This window comes from Polypterus senegalus, chromosome 6 (genome assembly GCF_016835505.1).
Source record: "Polypterus senegalus isolate Bchr_013 chromosome 6, ASM1683550v1, whole genome shotgun sequence".
Lineage (NCBI taxonomy): Eukaryota > Metazoa > Chordata > Cladistia > Polypteriformes > Polypteridae > Polypterus > Polypterus senegalus.
Window position 1 is genome coordinate 69,062,486 of NC_053159.1, and position 24,448 is coordinate 69,086,933.

At 36.1% G+C, this 24,448-nt stretch overlaps 1 protein-coding gene across 1 annotated transcript in view; it reads right to left on the reverse strand.

Moving 5' to 3' along the window:
• The window catches only part of usp40 (ubiquitin specific peptidase 40), a gene marked incomplete at its 5' end in the record, with an annotated part of 179,198 nt that overhangs the window by 54,874 nt on the left and 99,876 nt on the right, over nt 1-24,448 (reverse strand). The window contains 2 exons of the mRNA XM_039755053.1: nt 820-884; nt 3,211-3,247. Of these exons, the coding sequence (XP_039610987.1) occupies nt 820-884; nt 3,211-3,247 (102 nt within the window). The remainder of the gene's footprint in view (nt 1-819; nt 885-3,210; nt 3,248-24,448) is intronic.

Below are 24,448 nucleotides of genomic sequence, written 5' to 3' on the forward strand. Positions count from 1 at the left end.
TATAAATACTAGTGCTTGCAATTCTTTAATAAGCTTGCTCATCATGGATTGGGAAAACTAGTATCACTTTAATAAATCACAACCCTTTTAAATGTTGTCCTAATTTGACTCATTCTCTTCAATCACAGTAATATTTGTCTGGCTTTCCACAAACAAGTTTAAACTACACGGTTAAATCACACTGCTCTCTGCTTTGTCTGTGAAACAGAAAACATTTAATAAAAACTTGTGTCCACTAATATTCACAATTGATTAGTGGATCTATATACAAAGTCTAATGAAAATGATACAGTGATTATAAATAAAGCAAATATATAGATGAGTTTAAGTCCATATCTGTGAATTTAACAGCTATTATATTTAGGATTGTATAATAAAGAAATAACAGAGTGATGAGGAAGGCATAAATCACATATTTGCAAACCTGAAAAAATCCTGTTCTTTACAGTTTCATTTTCTGCATCTTATAACCTTGTGAGATGTTCTTTAATGTTAATATCTACTTTTTATTTATTATACTTTTATAAAAAAAAAAACTGCATAAATAGAGGACTAATGGTTACATGATTAAATTATTAACAGAAAATATTCAAATGATATTGCACATTGTGTGGTTATAGCTTTATAAAGGCACTACCAGCATTTTAACTTATTGTATTTTATAGATGAGCACTATTAAACATACATATATATGGTATATACTAAGGCAGAATTTCATTTTTTAAAAAGAGAAACATCAAGTACATATACAGTATTTTAAATGCAATTATTTTTAAAAATTAATCTGCTAATATCAAATGTATTTCAGGCTTTCTCTACCTCTTGGTTTAGTGGTTCTCCGGCTTCATAGCACCAGTCTACTTTTCTCAAATGCCAACAATCCCCTAAAAGATTTCAAGAGAGTTTGCATTAACAGATAATATAATGTGCAAAAGTCTTATGTACTATAGATGGTTCACAAACACGGGTCTTAGATTGTTAGTTAATGTCTCATGATTTAATATATCAATAAAAAAGAGTGTATTTTAAAGTTCAAAATATTCCTTTTGTAGAAAAGTGAAACAATATATTAAGATATACAGTACAGGCCAAAAGTTTGGACACACCTCCTCATTCAATGTGTTTTCTTTATTTTCATGACCATTTACATTGGTAGATTCTCACAGAAGGCATCAAAACTATGAATGAACACATGTGGAGTTATGTACTTAACAAAAAAAAAGGTTCAATAATAATAAAATGGTTTTATTTCAGGTGACTACCTGTTGAAGCTCATCGAGAGAATGCCAAGAGTGTGCAAAGCAGTAATCAGAGCAAAGGGTGGCTATTTTGAAGAAACTAGAATATAAAACATGTTTTCAGTTATTTCACCTTTTTTTGTTAAGTACATAACTCCACATGTGTTCATTCATAGTTTTGATGCCTTCAGTGAGAATCTACCAATGTAAATGGTCATGAAAATAAAGAAAACACATTGAATGAGGAGGTGTGTCCAAACTTTTGGCCTGTAATGTATTTTTCACTTTTTTTTTTTTTTTAAAGAAACTTAAATAGTAATATAACACTTTTCCGGTAAGAAATGTGACATCTTTGTAGGTCTCTAGCCCAGTGCTTCATTAAGCAAATATAACAATCAGGTGCTAGTGATCAATCACATAATATGTAGATTGATTTGTAAATCATTAACTTACATGGAAATCGCTGCATAGAGGAAAAAAACTAGGCAAAGGAAAACCATACTAAAAATGGTAAGATTGCAGTAGATGTAGCAGTTGAACCTGTATATCTTACACTATAGCAAAAACAAACATTTCAACAAGTCAAGAGGTGATCATCCTGCATAATCAAGGTCTCTTCCAAGCAGAAATTTCATGACAAGCAGGCATTTCCAGATATTCTGTCAGTTATTCTGCTGAAGCACAAACAAATGGGCAAGGGTGAGGACTAGAAACTCGATGATTAGCCATGGAAACCGATGCAAGCAAAGGAGAAATACAGTAAGCCTACTTCCTTTCGAAATCAGAAGATGTCCAGCAATGCTATTAAGGTCAGAACTGGCCAAAACAACCTGGACCCTGGTATACCCATCTACAGTCCAGAGTAGTACTAACAGAAATGGTCTTCATGGAAGACTTCATGGATGACTCACCTATACATACACACACACAAAAAAAAGACAGGAGTGCAGAAAAATGGCAGTAGGTTATCTGGACTGGTGAATCAAATTTTTAAACTTTTGACTCTTACCCTGAAAGTGCTAAAGAATGAAACATGTATGAATGTCTGAAAGCAAATGTGAAGCACTGTGAAGGTACCTTACAGTTTGGGGTCTGCTATCCAGAAATTGAGTTGGTGATGTGATTTAAATTGATAGATTGTCCCTTCACTGCTGAGAAGTACAGATTCAATGCATCATGTACGGTTATCAAGGAGGCATCTGACCACTCCTAACCTCATCCTGAACCATGACAATAACTCCAAAACCTTGTCCAAAATCATCCTGCAGCAAATAGAATTCTCCAGAGAGACCTAGTCTTAACATAATCTTCAAGGCTGGGATTACTTGTAGAGAGAGAAGCAAGTAAGGTAGCCAAATTCTGCAGCAGAACTATGGCAAGTTCCCAAGAGGCTTGAAACAACCTACAATACGAGTACCTTCAGAAGCTGCATGCAAGTGTACCTAAGAAAAGGCAAATGGTGGACTCACCAAATATTAATTTATGGTTTTCTTATTTACTGTACTTTCTATGAACTTTACGAATTAAGCAAAACTTGTCATGGCATTATTTTTAAAGCACTTCCTCTTTACAGCATTTTTAAAAGGTGCTTAAGACTTCTGCACAGTACTGTATAAAAAAAACCCAAAAGTGATACAAAAACAGAATACTCAGTTCAGTACTCAGAGCCAGGTCTTTCCCAAGTCAAATTACTACAATATAACAAGTTTATTTACTCCCTTACCAATAGTAAATACTGTAACAGCTGTAGTTTTAGTCCTGTGCTTGAAACATTTCAAAAAACTGTGAGGTCACTTATTTGAAGTGCATTTTGTCAATAAATATATTACAGTTGTCATAAGAATATATGCCAATTAAAAATTAAACAACTAACTTGAGATTTTAAGTCAAACAAGATAATTAATCAAACATTTTAATGATCACAGTGACAAAACACAAGTATATGGTTCTGGCACCAAAAAGGAATACTTACCTTTCAAACCTGTCAAATCCAACAGCATCTTTAGGCACTAACAAAGCAGAAAAGCATATTTTTAGTAAGACTTCATAGCACAGCATATTTATTTAATTATATACCTATTTAATGTTATACATTATTAATATCTTTAGACACATGTACAGGCAACAAAAAACTGAGCTTCCTTCTGTAATATCACAAGACCAAACCAGATTTGTTAAAAGCAAACACTTCTAACCTTCAAAGTTTGTTTAATATAATATATTCACCCTTTAAATCTAACAACCCAGAGATCTTATTATCTTTAGATGCAGAAAAAGCATTTGAAATGATTGAATGGGACTACCTATTCAACACATTGCACAAATTTGGGTTTGGCCCAAACATATGTATGTGCATGGATCAAACTACTTTATACTATGTCAATGTCAAATTTATTTATATAGCACATTTAAAACAACATAGGAATGCTGTAGTCAACGTGCTTTACAATAATAGAATAAAAGAAAAACATATAATTAACATGAATAACATAAATAGAAATAAATTAAATGAACATTAATAAAATAAGTAATAAACAGAAGTAATGTTACATAATCACAATGAGGAAATCATCAGTATTACTGAAGGTCACAGAATGTAAGTGAATAGAAATGAGCCTTTAATCTTGTTTTGAACAGTTCAATTGTAGACGACTCCTTTATGTAATGAGGTAAAGAGTTCCACATGCGAGGAGTAGCAGTTGCAAAAGCCAAGCCCCCGTTAGTTTTACACTTACTACGAGGGACAACAAGAGACAACTGGCCAGAAGATCTAAGCACTCTAGATGGCAAGTGTAAAACACACAATTCGGATAAATAGGCAGGAGCAAGCCCATGTAAAGATTTAAAAACTAGCATCAAGATTTTAAAATCAATTTGAAAACTGACAGGCAGCCAGTGTAAAGAAGCTAATATTGGAGAAACAGAATCAGACTTTCTTGCCCCAACCAGAAAGCGAGCAGCAGCAATCCGAACCAACTGCAACCTGTGTATCAGGGATTTGCTAATCCCAGAATAGAGTGAGTTGCAGTAATCAAGGTGAGAAAAGATAAAAGCATGAGTAGCTTTCTCAAGATCCCTAGAAGATAAAAAAGGCTTGATCTTACCTAATAAACGAAGCTGGAAAAAGCAACTCTTGACTACAGAATTAACCTGTTTCTCAAAAGACAGATTACTGTCAAAGTTAACACCAAGATTGTGGACCTGAGGTTTGCAAAAGACAAAGAGCCGAGAAGTCCAAGACCAATTTGGGCTTCAGTTGAAGGGCCCACTATAAAGTACCTCCGTTTTATTTTGCTTCAGATCAAGAAAATTATTAGCCATCCAGGATCTTAGTTCAGAAAGACAGTTCTGCGGTTGATTTATTGCAGAGCAGCAGATGGGAATATAAACCTGTGTATCATCAGCATAGCAGTGAAAAGAAATGTTACATTTCCTAAAAATAGCTCCAATAGGGTGAAGGTATATAGAGAACAAAATAGGACCCAAAATGGATTCCTGAGAAACACCACATTTAAGAGGAGCAGTAGATGAGAAAGAGGAATTTAAAGTCATTGAAAAGTGTCTACCAGTTAGATATGACCCGAACCAGTTAGGAGCAGCCCCTTTAAGCCCAACAAGGTGTTCAAGCCGCAACAGCAATATCACATGGTCAATAGTGTCCAGGAGGACTAGGACTGCACTTTAAGGAGGGCCGTCTCAACACCATGGTAACACATAAAGCCAGATTTGTAGATCTCAAATAAATTATTGGTGTTAAGGTGATCAACCAATTGATTATAAATAATTCTTTCTAATATTTGAGCCAGAAATGGCAATTGGGAATTCGGGTGAAAATTGGTTAAAACTTCAGGATCTAATTCTGCCTCTTTTAGACAGGGGCATACCGCACCATGTTAAAAAATGAGGGCATAACTCCCTCATTAATAGAACCATTGATAATGGCTAGTAAAGATAGACCCAAAACATCAAAGGCTTCCACTATGAGGCGTGGTGGTACAATATCAAGAGGACAGAGCTGGTTTAAGGGTGTCAATAGTTCTTTTTAACTGTGAAAGTGATACAAAATCAAAAGATTCCAAGACAATACCCTGTTTAACAGTAGGAAGTTCATAGCCAGTTGGAACAATACCACAGTGACTTTTATCAATTTTACTGACAATGAAACTGCTCACATGAAAGAACAGTGCTATTTAATTCCATCACAGAATGAGGGTGAATGGCCACATTAATTGAATTCAATAAGACCCTAGGATTCTTAGAATGATGGGATACTAAATCAGCAAAGAAATCATGTTTAGCTTTCTTAACTGCAACCTGGAAGTTGAATAGAGTAGTCTGAAAAATATGTTTAGAAACAATCAGTCCATCTTTTTTTCAACGCCGTTCCGCAGTTCGACAGGCGCTGCACAGCGATCACGTAGTTTCATTTAGCCAGGGAGCAGGTCTTTCCTTATTACAGCATATCTTGAGCGGAGCAATTGAGTCTAAAACCGTTTTACAAGAAGAATTAAATTCTAAGACAGAATCATCGATACCATCATATTGGACATGCACATCAAGACTAGAGAATATGCTTTTAAAATCAGATATAACAGAAGAATTTAAAAAGCCAGAGCAGTGTGGAACACAATTAGTAGTAGGGACATCTACAGTAATATTCAAATCCATCATTATAGAAAAGTGATCAGTAACAGAAACATTGCATAAAACAATATTATTAACTGAAATATCACGTGTTAGGATGAGATCAAGGAGTTGGAGTATTAATATGCTGGATAAAATCAAATGAGAACAATAGTGATATAAAAAGTCATTAACCAAAGGTTTCGATTGACAACAAAAGTGAATGTTAAAATCACCAACAATAAATACTTTGTCATGGGAGAGGGTGATATCAGCCAGAAGATCAGAGAATTCAGAAATGAATATATCATTAACTAGCAGAATACCCGCGCTTCGCAGCTTGGAGAAGTAGTGTGTTAAAGAAGTTATGAAAAAGAAAAGCAAACATTTTAAAAATAACGTAAGATGATTGTTAATGTAATGGTTTCGTCATTGATATGAGTAGTGTTGTCACATCTATATATTTATATATATATGTATATATATATATATATATATATATATATATATATATATATATATATATATATATATATATATGTATATATATATATATATATATATATATATATATATATATATATATATATAGCAAAATACCTGTGATTGGCAGCAGAGAAGTAAAAAGAAAAGGAAACATTTTAAGAATAACGTAACATGATTGACAATGTAATTGTGTTGTCATTGTCATGAGTGTTGCTGGCATATCTATATATATATATACATATATATATATATATATATATATATATATATATATATATATATATATATATATATATATATATATACATATATATATACACATATATATATATACATATACACACATATACATATCTACATATATACTGTATATACACATATATATACAAATCTACATATATATATCTACATATATATATATATATTAGGGGTGGGACTCGATTAAAAAAATTAATCCAATTAATTAGAGGCTGTGTAAGAATTAATCTTGATTAATCGTATGTAATCGACACGTAAATTTGCCCCAAATCGCAAATGTTTTTTTTTAATTTAAAACGGTTTTAGTGGGCTTACAGAATCAAATAATAGACATGGACATGAATATTGTAAACTGAAGCTGTTTTAATTTCTGAAAAAAAGCTTTAAACTGCATTTGAATTCAAAACAGAAACAAAAATATCATCCCTGGTTAAAATTGGGCAGACTTAAAAATAAAGTGGTAGTTTAAGTACTTTAAGTACATTTTCAGAATAGTATTGTCTTTAAATAATAATAACCAAAATTTCAACATAAAGTGCAGTTTTTCTTCTTAAAAAAATAAGTCAGAAACATAAAAGGTAATTTGACCAGCTTACTCTTTAAACTCTGAGTAACATTAGCCAAAATTATTTTGTACATTAGGCTAAAACAGTGTGATCATTGAACATTTTGTAATTAGATGTATTTAGAATTACTAACGGTCACGGAAGTCCAATGATCCCCAGTAAGAGCCACAAAGTCCGCTTTCTGTAATGCATCTAATTTTGCTTGCTTTTCAGTGTGCACAAAACCATGCTTTTATCAAGGCTTGCTCGGTAGTCGAAATGATCAGTCGAGGAACGCTTTATTCCGACTCTAACATTTTTGTAGCTGTGATGTGTGCATCAGTGTAATGGATGTACCAGGAAATCATGCATTGACAAAAGTTCCCGTTTGCTTGGAATTGAAAGTGTGATTAAATGCGTTATTTTTTTAACGCGTTATGGAGTACATGCATCGAAGCTTCTCAGCTGTGCTTGTGCTAAGAAAGGGAAAATTTTAAAAATAACGTAACATGATTCTGCTAACCTAATATTTTTCATACGCCCCAAACCAAGGAGATGCAAGGTAAAATGAATCGGTAGCGCGTACATAGTCAGTACATCCCTCTCGAATCAACCTCAATGTCGGCGTTAGAGGCTTAAGACTCTACAATTAGCCACAGCGTGTGGCTTGTCTATGCGAAAGTATGTACTGTAGATCGGGTATATATATATATATATATATATATATATACCCGCGTATCGCAGTGGAGAAGTAGAAGTTATGAAAAAGAAAAGGGAACATTTTAAAAATAACGTAACATGATTGTCAATATACAGTAATTGTTTTGTGAGTGTTATTGAATGTTGCTGTCATCAAGGATTTGATTATCATTATTTCTTTCAATCAGGCTCCGAGTTGTAGGATGTGTTGTCTTCAAGTTACATTCCGTGTTTGTCAATCGCTGTAAAGATAAGAGGTTTCATTCATCGATTAGTTCCTTACTGCATCAATAAACAGCTCGTCTTCCTTTTATCTGAGATGTGACAAACTGCATGCACGGGTTTTTTTTACACTGTCTTCCTTTAGCAGGACATTCACTTTTTCCACCGTGTGCTTTGTTTCCGCAGTAGCTGCACTTATGAATATGATTGTATGTATAAGACGCTTCATATTTTTTTGCTGCCTTCTCAATTGTGTAATTCGGTTTTGTTCAGCACTCTTTGGAACTGTTGCTTTTTGTCTGTGCATTGCGCCAGTTCACGTGAGCCGCTTGGTGTTCTTGCATCGAAGGTTCCCAGCTGTGCTGGTGCCATCTCATGTAATGTCAGCTAAGATCCGGCACTTAAAATTTCTCTCGCAGTTTCAATGAGTTTGTGCCAAACACCACCCTGACCATCTCATCTTCCTCTGCATAAGCACAGTCCTTCACCCGTGAATATTTACCGGCAGTGTTTGTATTGGATTACCGCTGATGGACGGCCTTATATGGGCAGGCACTAAATTACAAACGCTAGTGGCAGCCTGTCTATGAACTTAATTTAATATAAACTTACGGTTCACGCCGTGCTTTGTTTCCGCAGTAGCTGTACTTATGAATATGCTTGTATGCATCATTTGCTTCATAATGTTTTTCTGCCTTCTCAATTGTGAAATGGCGTTTTGTGCTCATCGCTGTTTGGAGTTCTTCCTTGTTCTCTACGTACTTACGTAGGAGGCGTGATGATGTCACACGAAACTCCGCCCCTACGATCCATCTCCAACTCAACTCCATTACATTATATGGAGAAAAATAGCTTCCAGTTATGACCCTTTTGCGTAGAATTTCGAAATGAATCCTGCCCAACTTTTGTAAGTAAGCTGTAAGGAATAAGCCTGCCAAATTTCAGCCTTCAACCTACACGGGAAGTTGGAGAATTAGTGATGAGTGAGTGAGTGAGTGAGTGAGTGAGTGAGTGAGTGAGTGAGGGCTTTGCCTTTTATTAGTATAGATTACAGGAGGTCTATAAACCACAGCAAACAACAGCTGTACACTTCGGAAAGTTGCAGGTCAAAGGTATTAACCAGACCCCTTGTAAGGCTCAGACACAAGAATATACTTTTAAAAACAGTGGCAACGCCCTCACCACGACGAGTCAGCCAAGGAGAGTTTAAAAATTAATAACCTGATGGTACCAAGTCAGTAAAACATATAGAGTCACCATTTACAATCCAGGTGTCAGTGATGAAAAAGAAATCCAGATTATTTGAGATAAAAGTCTTTCAGAATAAAAGCTTTATTAGACACTGATCTCACGTTCAAGAGAGCAGCCTTGACAGAAGTAGAAGAGCTCGCTGCGGGATGAGCACGAAGATTAGCAGCGTTTACTCCCCAAGAGCACACCGAGGAAGACTGATACCACCTTGAAATGGAGAAATTGAATCTGGTGTCCAGCGCCCATGAACCAGGGATGGAGTGCTGTGCAGGAGAAGATGGGTCATAGATGATTCTCAGGCATCAGAAATCAAAGCTCTGGGACTTGAGTCAGTGTTGTTTAACAGCAATACCTGCTCTTTTTCCACGGCGGTGGCGGGTGCGTTTGTGTCTCCGAGAGGCATTCAGCTCACTGATACAGGTGAACACTGGCATCCAGGTGAAGAAGTCAGCAGATGAAAAAAATAATGGTAGAGGTTCAGATGAGATAGATAGATACTTTATTAATCCCAAGGGGAAATTCACATAATCCAGCAGCAGTATACTGATACAAAGAAACAATATTAAATTAAATAGTAATAAAAATGAAAAAATGAAAAAAAAAAATAAAAATAAAAAAAGCAGACAATAACTTTGAGTAATGTTAGCATTTACTCTCCCGGGTGGAATTGAAGAGTCGCATAGTGTGGGGGAGGAACGATCTCCTCAGTCTGTCAGTGGAGCAGGACAGTGACAAAAGTCTGTCACTGAAGCTACTTCTCTACCTGGAGATGACACTGTTCAGTGGATGCAGTGGATTATTCATGATTGACAGGAGTTTGTTAAATGCCCGTCGCTCTGCCACAGATGTAAAACTGTCCAACTTTACTCCTACAATAGAGCCTGCCTTCTTAACAAGTTTGTCCAGGCATGAGGCGTCTTTCAAATTTATGCTGCCACCCCAGCACACCACCGCGTAGAAGAGGGCACTCGCCACAACCGACTGGTAGAACATCTGCAGCATCTTACTGCAGGTGTTGAAGGATGCCAACCTTCTCAGAAAGTATAGTCTGCTCTGACCTTTCTTACACAGAGCATCAGTATTGACAGTCCAGTCCAATTTGTCATCCAGCTGCACTCCCAGATATTTATAGGTCTGCACCCTCTGCACACAGTCACCTCTGATGATCACAGGGTCCATGAGGGGCCTGGGCCTCCTAAAATCCACCACCAGCTCCTTGGTTTTGCTGGTGTTAAGATGTAAGTGGTTTGAGTCGCACCATTTAACAAAGTCTTTGATTAGCTTCCTGTACTTCTCCTCCTGCCCACTCCTGATGCAGCCCACAATAGCAGTGTCATCAGCGAACCTTTGCACGTGGCAGGACTCCGAGTCATATTGGAAGTCTGATGTATATAGATTGAACAGGACCGAGAAAGTACAGTCCCTCTGGCGCCCTGTATTGCTGAACACAATGTCAGACCTGCAGTTCCCAAGACGCACATATTGAGGTCTGTCTGTAAGATAGTCCACAATCCATGCCACCAGGTGTGAGTCTACTCCCACCTCAGTCAGCTTGCCTCTAAGGAGCAGAGATTGGATGGTGTTTAAGGCGCTAGAGAAGTCCAAAAACATAATTCTTACAGCACCACTGCCTCTGTCCAGGTGGGAGAGGGATCGGTGTAGCATATAGATGATGGCATCCTCCGCTCCCACCTTCTCCTGGTATGCGAACTGCAGAGGGTCGAGGGCGTGGCGGACCTGAGGCCTGTGGTGGCCTCAGGTGGTGAAGCAGCAGCCGCTCCATGGTCTTCATCAGATGTGACGTCAGAGCAACAGGCCAGAGGTCATTCAGCTAACTAGGACGTGATACCTTTGGGACAGGGGTGATACAAGATGTTTTCCAAAGCCTTGGGACTCTCCCCTGTTCCATAATATTCACATAATTATTCACATAATATCCCATCAGGAGATGAAAATTGAGAGGAAAGTAAGCAAGAAAATAAGTAAAGAATCACAATCGTAGGACAGTGGCCGTTGAGATAAACTAATACATAAAAACAAAGATAAAACATAGATTAGCGAGATGAGCAGACTGTCAGCCACACCAGTAGGCTCAATCTTCCAACCAAAAAATACTAGTCCAGAAGCCTCATTTTGTATTAACCTTATTTCAGACTAGAGAGTGGTACTTGACAAGGATGCCCCTTATCATGTTTGCTCTTTGCAATTGCCATTGAACCATTGGCTATACACTTTTAAAATGCATCACAGATAAAGGTGATTTTCAGAGAAGGATTTGAATAGGAAATATCACTATATGCAAACGATATGGTACTGTATACATCTGACCCACCAAATTCTGTGCCATCAGTCCTAAAAGCATTATCAGATTTTCAAAAGATATCTGGACAGGAAATCATTTTGAATAAAACTGTGTTTTCTCCAGTAATTTCTCTAGCACACAATATTGGACTGGACACCTCCCCATTTATCTTAGCAGATCAGTTTAAATATGTCTGGGTAAATATCACAAATAAATATGGAGCTCTTTTTCAATGAAATTTTTCTGTCTGCATAGAAAAAATTAAACAAGACTTGAAGAGATGGAGACATCTTACATTAGTAGGGAGAATCAACACTGACCATCCTTCCCAAGCTTCTTTTCCTATTTCAAAGAATCCCCATATACATTATCAAATCATTTTTTAAGAAATTACAGTCAATCATAACTTTATTTATTTGGAATTCAAAATATCCATGTGTCCAAAAGGTGACTCTACAACAACCTGAAGCAGAAGGGGACATGGCACAACTTAACTTTCAATTTTATTACTGGGCGGCAAATATGCAAGCTATAAAGACCTGAACATTGATAGAAATCAATGAATATACACAAGCCTGCTCTGTGCCCCAGTAAATAGAAATTATCGTCAATACAATAATAATCCAATTGCTCTTCATTCTCTCGGAATATGGAACCAATGTAGGAAGAACTTTAAGACAGAGAGGCTTTTTTCGCAAATCTACATAACAATCATCTTTTCCCATCCTCTCAAACAAGTACAGTAATACATTCTTGGAAAATGTCATGGATTAAAACATTCTGATACTTGCACATACTGTAGATGTCTTTGCATCCTATGAACAATTACAGTTCAAATTTAACTTTTCATCAACACAATTCTTTCACTACTTTCAAGCTAGAAACGTTGCTAAATAGAACCTGCCCGATTTTCCTCACCCCCACCTTGTTCTGATTCCAGAAGAAATACTGGTCAGTCTTGAAGACTCAGACAGCATCTCTACAATTTATAAAAATATTTTAAAGTTCCTTATTTTCAAAGATCCCAGGGTATATTGGGGAAAGGATCCGTTACTTAATATTTCAGAAAAAGAATGGAAGGCAGCCATACACAGAATACACTCTAACTCCATACACGCAAATCATTCAATCTTTCAACTTAAATGCACTCGATAAAAGGTTTTATCTCATTAGAAAATGTCCAAAATGTTTCCGGGGCAAGATTCAACCTGTGAACGTTGCAGTCTAGCACCAGCCTCACTGGGCCACATGTTCTGTGTACAGGGCAAATTAACAATATTTTGGGAAAAAAAAAACTTTGAATACCTATCAGACAGAATTGGTGTCACAATCAATCCAAACCAATTAACAGCTGTGTTTGGAGTACTCCCAGACAGGCTTAAAGTGGAGGACGACAAAACAAACTGTAATTGCCTTTATTAGCACGTAGAATTTACCTTGCTTAAATGGAAGAATCCCAGCCCACCACTTTAAAGTCAGTGGGCTACTAATGTTCTATACTATTTGAACTTGGGGGGGAAAAAAACAAAATCTCACTTAAAGAATCTGTTCAAAACCTTTTAAAAGAATGGCGGTATTTAATCAATAACATTTTAGAATAAGGTTCACTGATACATGAATATGCAGTCTATAAAAAGTTACTGACAGAAGTGATTCATAAGGCGCTAAAATTACAAATGTCCTCTGATAATAATTACTTCACCACTGCTTCTGGTGTAAAACTAATCCTGTCCGAATAGAGCTTTACTTGTATTTAAGTACAATACTTCAATGCTTCTTCTTAAGTAATTTTCTCATGGGCAACTTTTACTTGAGTGACTTTTTAATAAGCTATCCCTGCTTTTAATCAAGTATGGCTTTTAACTACTGTATACAACATTTGCACCTCAAAAACAGGTTTTGGGTGAGCAATAGCGATTACTATAGTAATGTTTACTGTTTCTAGTCAGAAGATGTCAATATTATGATGTGGCAGTTTTGAATCTAGACTTAGATGCCAATACACAGTTGTGATTTGTAGCAATAATAAGCCAACTTTGAATGATTGTTCCAATCAGCCTCTTCATGTCTAAAAAAAAAAAATAATTTGTTATATAAGTTAGGCCAAGCAGTATTTTTCAGCCTTCCTAAAAGTTTCATATTGCTCCAGCACAGAGTAACTTTTAGTCTCACCTGCACACCAAATGTTTTGCCATGCTTCTACCTAATCCTAAAAATATCATCCTGCTCCTGCTCACATCCACTTAAACCTGTGGTCTGTGACTGAAACCTGTCCTATGCTAGAACTTTTAAATACCCATCACAGAATGCAAATGACAGTTGGGTTCTTCCTAATCATAAAATTACTGCCATGTTTTTGATTTCTCATTGGTTATTTTAATAGCTTTAAGATCAATATTTTAAGGGCCTGAAAAGAAATCCTGACCGGCTGCTGAATTAGTACATACTGCCTAAAAAACTGTGGTGCACCTTAAAAATAATAATTCAAGTCCCCTTTATGATGTTTTTTGAAAATAGAGAAATTTTTTTTTAAAGATATAAGAAATTAAATAAATTCCTGACATTGACTAAAATTTATGAAAATATCATCCCACAACCACCTGATTACACTGGCTTCTTCTACAATATTGTATCTTCTTAAAACGTTTACATTAACTTAACAGAATTTCAATACCAAGGTTACCTGTCATCATTACTGGCTCCCATACCAAGTCAACATACCAGACACCTGACTGAAAACTTGAAATGGCTACACTTGCAATTGTAGTTAAATTTGATGTAGCCTCTTACTTAGTTATGGAACTCAAGGAAGTTTTTTATATCCAGTAGTGTATCACAAATTACCTTGTTACTTTGAAAATAACTCTTTCTAGTCTCTTACAATGGTGTGCTTTGTCAAAGCACTTGAAATACAATTCTATGTAATATAGCTTGCTGCCTTTAAGAATATGCATATTAGTCAGACCAAGATTGTGTTCCAATTTACTTTCTTAATTTGAAGCTAATTATTGTGGCTGAAGAAATTACTAGTAATGGGCAAAATGAAGCCTCACAAAGCAACGAAACATATTAAGTTACTGCACTGGAAGTAGTGTCAAAGCATTTGTCACTCAACTCTCTAGTGATATCTGGCTACTTGAATTAATGTAATGGATACTGTGGAAGGATTCCATAAGAAATCTGTTCTGTAATCATTGCCACTTGGAAATGCCATCAAAAATGTGATGAATAACTTGCAGAAGGCAGCTCGTGTATTTACAATAATCCATCTTCGATTCACTGCCAGTTGACGTCAATGAATCCCATCATCGAAAAGGTTGATAAACTCATTGAGGCAGATCAGACTGAATTCACTCTGCTGGATCCAAAACTCAAAGGTGTCAATCTGGAGCATGTCATACAGGCCAAGGCACACAGCGCAGATGTGGTCTCCAGCAAACAGCAGTGGGATAAACACATCGGGACCTGCTTTCAAAAAAATGCATCTGACTTTACCTGCAACATCCCTCCCTCATGAATATGTTCTTCAAGATCTGGACAGGCAATCAGTACAAAGTCTTTTAAGTCACAGCACAGCATAATAATAAAAAACGGTACCTTCATAAATTAATGATAAGAGGCAAAGGAGCAATATTTATGAGAAGAGAGTGTTATTGTGAGAGATGTGTTGTGATATGTATTGCTAAAACTCTTCTTTGGAGCATTATACATTCTACCAGTTGGCACTTGTAAGATGTAAACTTCATAGTTTTGTTTCTCCACACTATGTACTATCTGGCACAATCATTTAAAATGTATTGATGCTCCATAAACATTCATTTTGCCTGCCAATTCTGTTCAAAACTGGTGATGCTGTGCATAGTTCAAACGAAGCTCGATGAATAAAGATTCGAAATGCCGAGCTGATTTGCACAGTGGAAATGACCCCCTCCACCCAGTTCATTTTGAAGCAGTGAGCTGGCATACACAGTATAAATGACCCCACACCACCCAGTGGGGCTTGAAGCAGTAAGCGGACATGCACCCTTGAAATGAAGTATGGAGTGTGGTTCGAAATCCCTGAGTAGACATGCTCCATGGAAATGAAATGCGGAATGCGGTTCAAAGCACTGAGCTGACATGCCCACTGGAAATGAAATGTGGAGTGCAGATCGAAACACTGAGCAAACATGCCCACTGGAAATGAAGTGCAGAATGCGGTTTGAAGCACTGAGGTAACATGCACAGTTCAAATGAAGCTTTGTGAAGCATCGAGACATTTAAAACCATTGCACTGTAAGTTATTATGAGTCTACCAGACATTTGACACTTAATCCTCTAGTGATATTTTGTAATCTGTACTAATAATACACACTTCAGATAATATAGTTTAGTGACAGACAGAAACGACAATTCAGGTAGTGGCTGACAATTCATTATTGTTACTGTGTTTTGCTGGGATTTCCTTTTTCTGTCAAATATATATATTTTTATTATAAGAGTTTCACTATAAAATATATTAAAGTTCATATTTGAATGTTTGGAGACACTGGTGTCATACTGAATTTATATTTTAGAAAAACAAACTACTGTTCAGCATGCTTAAATGTGTGTTTTTGTTTCTGATCGATATACGGCACTTCCATTTTAGGACAAACTGCTATAATAGTTTCAGTCAATCAGCATCTTCCAAACATCCAACATGTCAGTGTGAACCTTCATTGTGATGTTAGATGAGTGCTTCATTGATGTAGACTGAGTTGCTGGACTACAGCAGGGAAAATAAGTATTGAACGCGTCTTTCTTAGTAAAAATATTTCTAATGGGGCTATTGACATTAAGTTATGTGTAATAAAGTGGAATTACACAGGGAATAAGTATTGAACACTTTAAATTAGTTTCATTAAATACATAGTAGAAAAGCGTTTGTTAGTAATGACATCTTCAAGATGCCTCCTGAATGGAGAAACTAGTTGCATGCATTGCTCAGGTGTGATTTTGGCCCATGCTTCCAAACAAACTGCCTTCAAATCTTGAAGGTTCTGGGGGTCTCTTCTATGAACTCTGATCTTCAGTTCTTTCCATTGATTTTCAAATGGATTCAAGTCAGTGACTGACTGGGCCATTCTAGCAGCTTTATTTTCTTTCTCTGAAACCAAGTGAGAGTTTCCTTGGCTGTGTGTTTGGGATCATTGTCTTGCTGAAATGTCCACCCTCGTTTCTTCTTCAGCATCCTGGTAGATGGCAGCAGATTCTTATCAAGAATGTCCTGGTACATTTCTCCATTCATCCTTCCTTCAATTATACACTGTTGGTATGGTGTTTTTGGGGTGATGTTCAGTGCCATTTCTCCTCCAAACATGGTGTGTGCAATGACATCCAGAGTTCAATTTTTAGTCTCATCTGACCAGACTATATTCTCCCAGTATTTCACTGGTTTGTCCAAATGTTGTGCAGCAAACTTTAAACGAGCTTGAACTTTCTTTTTCTTCAGCAGTGGAGTCCTGCATGGTGAGCGTGCATGCCATGGCGGTTGAGTGCATTACTTATTTTCTCTGAAACACCTATACCTGCTAATACCAGGTCTTTTTTAAGCTCTCCGCAAGTGGTCCTTGGCTCTTGGACAACTCTTCTAATTATTCTTTTGACCCCTCTGTCAGAAATCTTGCGAGGAGCACCTGGTTGTGGCCGGTTTATGGTGAAATGATGTTCTTTTCACTACCGGATTATGGCCCCAACGGTGCTCACAAGAACATTCAGAAGTTTAGAAATATGTCTGTAACTAATGCCATCAGTATGTTCTGCAACAATAAGGTTGCGAAATGCTTGAGAGAGCGCTTTGCTTTTACCCATCACGAGATGCTTCTTGTGTGTCAGCTTGGTAATGAGAAACCTTTTTATAAGCCATTAGTTAGGACTAAACCAACGGATATCAATTTGCACTGATAGGGGGCAGGATTGCTTTCTAAATGCTGACAGATTTTAGCTGGTTTCTTGGATTTCCATGCCTTTTTGCACCTCCTTTTCTTCATGTGTTCAATACTTTTTCCCAGTGTCATTCCACTTTATTACACATAATTTATGGACTTGGGTTTTTAACAACATCTGGTAAAAATTGCATGCCAATAGCACCATTAGAAATATATTTTTACTTGTTCTTATTATTTTACATTATAAATCCTTATGGTCACATTTTTCATTAATACTCACAAGACCCACTTTATTGGGATTCTGTCTTATATGCTGTATACTCAAACATTTTAAAGAGCATTTATTGCACTGACTGTAGCAGACTTGTCACTTTCTTAAAATTACTTAATTTATATTGACAATAAGATCATCAAAAATAAAGGAGGCTGTGAGTTTGCATGGACTGTGTTGTATTTTTTCTTATTGTTCGTGTCTCAGTAGAGATTGCACACGATTAACAGTGCGTTTTTGTCCTAATGACAGCACACAAGGTTTTCTGATATTTCTTGAATAAAACCGGTTCGACCCTCTCCGCACCCCCAGTTTGCTTTCAACCCCAGGTGATGTATTTGTGATTGGAGATTCAAATCGTACGAAACCTAAATATCTCCTGTCCTAATCAGAAATATATTGTCACTTGATTCCCCAATGCTCGTGTCCGAGATGGTACGAGACGAGCGCCGACAGTCTTCGAGAGGCAAAACAACAGGGAAGTGAGATCCATTGTTGCTGGGGTAAATAATGTGAGACACCGACAGTCGGAGATTCTCAAGGTGGACTTCTCAGCACTAATTAAAGCCACAAAGGAGAGAACCCCAGCTGCAAGAATCTTTATCTCCGGTCCCCTACTTCTCGTTAGAAGATCAAACGGGTATTGCAGTCGTCTGCTGGCATTAAACTTCTGGCTGAAAGGCTTCTGCGAGAGTCAAAACATCAGGTTTGTAGACAACTGGGACCTCTTCTGGGAGAGGCCATGTTTCTTCAAGCGGGATGGCCAGCATTCCAAATAGATTCGGCGCCCGGGTCCTCTCAGAAAACATCGCTAAGATAAATTGTCTCTTTTGACTCTCTATTTTTACTCCTAACCCTTTCCATAATGCTTTGCTAGGACACGATAATTCGGTAACAAAATCTTCCTCGAAAGTGCACTGCATTAATGCTGTAATAACTAACCTCAATGCATGTTAAAAAAAAAAAAAAAAACTAGGCAGTGCAGCACAAATACGAATAACTTAATTACAATTACACCTCTAGATGAACAATGTATTAAAAGTATAAAAACAGATTATAAATTAAATAAAAAAATAAGTACAGAGCGGCATGAATAAAAATAACTTAATTTCTATCTCGATTACCAATAACGCACATACAATTCAATTCTGCTCATCGGAACCATTAAATATGGCTTTATTAAATGTTAGAGCATTAACCAACAAAATGTTTTCTATCAACGATCTTATTAGTGATAGGAAAATTGATTTTATTGCTCTATGTGAAACATGGCTTAGCTCTGATGATGCAGCTGTTCTAATCGAATCTGCACCTCCAAATTACAGCTTTGCACATGTGGATCGCCAAGGTAAGAAAGGCGGCAGTTTAGCAAACATTTACTCAAGTCAATTAAAGTGTAAAGATGTCAGTTTTGGTAAATTCAAGTCCTTTGAGTATCTTGCCATTGTTATTCATGGAGTTTATCAGTTTCTAGTATTATCTGTGTATAGACCACCTAAATACAATGCGTCCTTCTTCGAGGAATTCTCAGACTTGGTGTCAATTGTAATAATGAACTATGACACGCTCCTAATAATCGCTCCTTTCATATCGATAATCAGTGTGACTCGAAAGTAGAAGAATTCATGAACCTCCTGGACTCTTGATTTGAGCCAGCACATTAGTCAGCCTACACACAAAGCAGGTCATACGTTAGACTTCGTAATTACTAAAGGACTAAAAGTTGATGTGAAGCGTATCATTGACATTGGTATATCAGACCATTTTCTCTTACTATTTAATATAGAAATAATGATGGAAAAAACGCTTTTTTGATTCAGCAGCAGCTTCAACTTTTACAAACATTCTAAGCAACCAGTCTGTCTGTAGTGCTTACTACAATAGTGAGAATAATGTAAATAGTAAGGTGGAAAATTTTAACACTAAGGTGAGAGCTGCTGCTGACATAGTCACACCTGAAAAGCATGAAAAAGTCTTCTAGCACTGTTATTACATCTTGTCTGAAGAAGGGGCCTGAGTTGCCTTGAAAGCTTGCATATTGTAATCTTTTTAGTTAGCCAATAAAAGGTGTCATTTTGCTTGGCTTTTCTCTACATTCATAATGGCTAACACAGTACAACACCCTAGTAACATGGAAGACCAAAAGAGTGTCTGATCTAAAGAGAACATGCTGGAGAGCTGAGCGTAAATGGAGAAAAACTGATTATCCACAATGAGATATTGAAGGTTAAAATAACAGAATACAACAACATAGTCCATACTGAGAGGCGGTGTTATTTCTCTAGAATTATAAATAACAATGCTAGTAATCCCAGAGTCTTATTCTCTACAATTGATTGTCTGCTAAACCCAGGTCACTCAATGGAATGCCTCCACAATACTTCCAGTGAAACCTGTGAGGCTTTTGCTGTATTTTTAAATCAAAAAATTATTGATATTAGAAATAATATAGTACATCTCCCCAATACTAATCCTCTTAAACCCTGGTACTCCATTATAAACAAATTAAATTCTTTCACCAGGATATATTTACCTAATTCATATAAAATAATTTCTCAACTGAGACCCTCCACCTGCATCCTTGACCCAATATCAACATGTTTTTTCAAAGAAATATCGGGCGTGCTAATTGATAGTATTCATGACACAGTAAACTTGTTATTAGATACGAGGGTCTTCCCAGACTGTCTTAAGATGGCTGTAGTTAAACCCCTGCTCAAGAAAAATAATCTTGACTCCTCTGCTTTTGAAAATTTTAGACTTGTTTCTAACCTGTCTATATTAAGTAAAATTCTAGAGAAGGCAGTGATTATGCAGCTTAATGATTGCCTCAATAAACATGCTGTTCTTGATAAGTTTCAGTCGGGTTTTAGAACAAATCACAGTTTAGAAACTGCACTCGTTAAAGTAGTAAATGACTTGCAGGTAAATGAAGACAGAGGCCGTTTATCTGTTCTCATCCTTAGATCCGAGTGCTGCATTTGATACCATTCATCACAATATTCTTAGAAATCGTCTTAGTCAATGGGTGGACCTCTCTGACAGCGTCTTAAATTGGTCTGAATCCTACCTGGCAGGTAGAAAATTCTCTGTTAGTTGCGGTAATTATACTTCAAAGACACATGATATTCTATATGGTGTTCCACAAGGCTCTATCCTGGGTCCGCTGCTCTTTTCAATTTACATACTTCCGTTAGGTCAGATTATCTCGAAGCATAATGTGAGCTACCACAGATATGCTGATGACAAATAACCGTATTTATCAATAGCACCTGACAACCCTGACTCTCTTGATTCATTGATACAATGTCTTACTTGTGCTTCTGAATGGATGAGTAGTAATTTTCTTAAACTAAATAAAGAGAAAACAGAAATTTTAGTGATTAGCAATAATGGACATAATGAGGTTATTAGAAATAAACGTGATACATTAGGATTAAAAGTAAAGATGGAGGTAAAGATTTTAGGGGTAACTATTGACTTTGACCTGAATTTTAAATCACATATTGATCAAATTACTAGGACATTTTTTTTCACTTAAGAAATATAGCAAAAGTTAGACCTCTTATAACATTGTAAGATGCTGAAAAATTGTTTACGCTTTTGTTTTCAGTCTGCTAGATTACTGTAACACACTCCTTTCAGGACTACCAAAAAAAGACATAAATCGATTGTAAATAGTGCAGAATACAGCTGCTAGAATGTTAACTAGGAAAAGAAAATCCAAGCACATTTCTCCGGTTTTGATTTCACTACACTGGTTATCTGTGTCATTTAGAATTGACTTTAAAATACTGCTTATGGTTTACAAAGCCTTGAACAATCTCGCTCTCTCTTATATTTCAGAATGTCTTACACCTTACACTCCAAATTGTAACCTTACATCTTCAAATGAGTGTCTACGTAGAATTCCAAGAGCTAAATTTAAAAGAAGTGGTGAGGCGGCCTTCTGCTGTTCTGCACCTAAACTCTGGAATAGCTTGCTAATAGGAATTCGCCAGGCTAATACAGTAGAACACTTTAAAACACTGCTGAAAACACATTACTTTAACATGGCTTTCGCATAGCTTCATCTTAGTTTAATCCTGATGCTCTGTATATTCAATTAATCATCATTATTATTCATGGTGGCTCTAAAATCCATACTAACCCCTACTTTCTCTTGTTCTTTTTCCGGTTTTCCGTGGTGGCAATCTGCGCCACTACCACCTAATCAAAGCAGCGTGATGTTCTTCCATTGATGGATTAAAGGCCAGAAGTCCACGTGACCATCATCAAATTCTTCCTGGAGAACCCTGAATACAATGATGGACTGAGGTCATTTATGTTAGGTAGAATGCCTGGAGGGGGCTGGGCAGTCTTATGGCCTGGAACCCCTGCAAATTTTTTTTTTTTCCTCCAGTCGTCTGGAGTTTTTTTTTTTTTGTTTTTTCTGTCCTTCCTGGCCACCAGACCATACTTTCATTCTATATTAATTAGTGCTCCCTAATTTCATTTCTTATTTATTTTGTCTTTTTTCTCTTTCTTCATCATGTAAAGCACTTTGAGCTACATTGTTTGTATGAAAATGTGATATATAAATATATGTTGCCGTTATTCAAAAATTTGGGCACCCTTGCTTAAAATGTCTGTTATTGTGAATAGTTAATCGAGTAAGAAGATAAACTGATCATGAAAAAGCATAAAGTTAAAGATGAAACATTGGCTTGGACATTGGCTGTGAAACGATAAAAAAATATCGAATTAAAAGCATAACTGTATGGATTTAATTGAGATTAATCATATCTAGCATTAAAAGATGCAAGCATGAAATACGTAAGTCATGAAGTAAATATACACTGAATCACAAAATTAATGTAGAATCAACACAAAGGAATTTAAAAAAATTAATGGCATAATTTAAACAATGACCTGAAACCTGACCTTCTAACAAAGTACTATGTTAGCAAGTACAACCTGAATTTGAATAAATTCCTAAAAGGCAAGCTGAAAAGTAGGCAATAAGAAAATTAGGCCAATGTATTAATTCTCAAATTGTTATGGTGTATGAGGCACAGACATGTAAACATAAAACAACTGAAACTCCTGTAGACTTTGCACTCCTAATGACTGACTTAAATTAAATAGCTCTTAAATGGGCATACTTTAAAACTTGTGTTAAATATAAACAAATGCCATCTTCAATTATTTATCACCATCAAAGGCTTGATAATTACACTCTAAACAAGTGGTTTTCAGCTGGTGTGCAATGAGAGCTAATCAGATCTGCATCCACCATCCAAGCAGCTTTATTTTTTTTTTTAACCGGCATCTCTGATAGTCCTTCTCTTTTGGATAGTTTATAGATTTAATGGTTTTGCTGTGGTAGAATTGTGGTGTGCCATGGAATTTTTTAGATAACAAAAAAAAAAAAAGTGTGCCACCACAGGAAAATGGTTGGGGGGAAAAAAATGCATGAAAATGCCACAACGACCATAGCACTGACTGATGCGATCATCTCACTGCTGGCTTGGATACGAAAATATTTTTTAATGCATTCAACAGGCCACATTAATTGCAAAAATTAATGTGTTAACCTTCCCAGGCCAAAATGTATTAATATATATTATTTATAGCAAAATACCCGCGCTTCGTAGCGGAGAAGTAGTGTGTTAAAGAAGCAATGAAAAAGAAAAGGAAACATTTTGAAAATAACGTAACATGATTGTCAATGTAATTGTTTTGTCACTGTTGTTAGTGATGAGTGTTGCTGTCATATATATATATATATATATATATATATATATATATATATATATATATATATATATATATATATATATATATATACACACATACATACATATATATATATATATATATATATATACATACACACACACATATATAAACATATATATACATATACATACATATCTACATATATACACACACAGCTATTTCAGATCAGTGCAATACGCTGCTTGTTAAAACGGATAACTCCCGCTCTTACGCAAGTCTGCGTGGATATTATGAACTATCGATTTGTTCAAGTTCTATTTAAATTTTAAATAGAAGGAATTTTTATTTAGTCGACAGAAATATCTTTGGTAGGAATGGTAAAACAGACAGGAATATTATTCCTGAATAAATCAACTCAAACCTTAAACAACTTATAATATTTTGCTCTCCATAAAAATATATCCTGTCTAAATTATACAAGTTAGAAATAAAGTAAACGTTAAAAGAACAAACATTCAAATTTCTTTACTCTTATGTAATTTTATATAAAAATAAACTTAGATTTTAAATATCCCAAAAGATTTTGCTCTCCATAAAAATATATCCTGTCAAAATTATACAAATTCAAATATGAACATGCTGCATAACAAAACCTGGAAATATAAATAAAATGTGTTCCTTTCAGCAATAACAAATCAAATCATTCAGTTGTCTTTGCTCATATGTCATTTTAGAGCTGGACGCCTGGCATCTTTTTTTGGCAACAAGTTCGTTTATGTTTGGTGTGAGGTTCTGTGTTGTGGAGATTCTCAGGATGGATTGCAGGTGCTCATCAGTGAGGCGACTCCTGTGTGCTGTTTTGTTAGTCTTTATCACTGAGAAGAGCTTCTCACACAGATATGTGCTACCAAACATGCACAAGG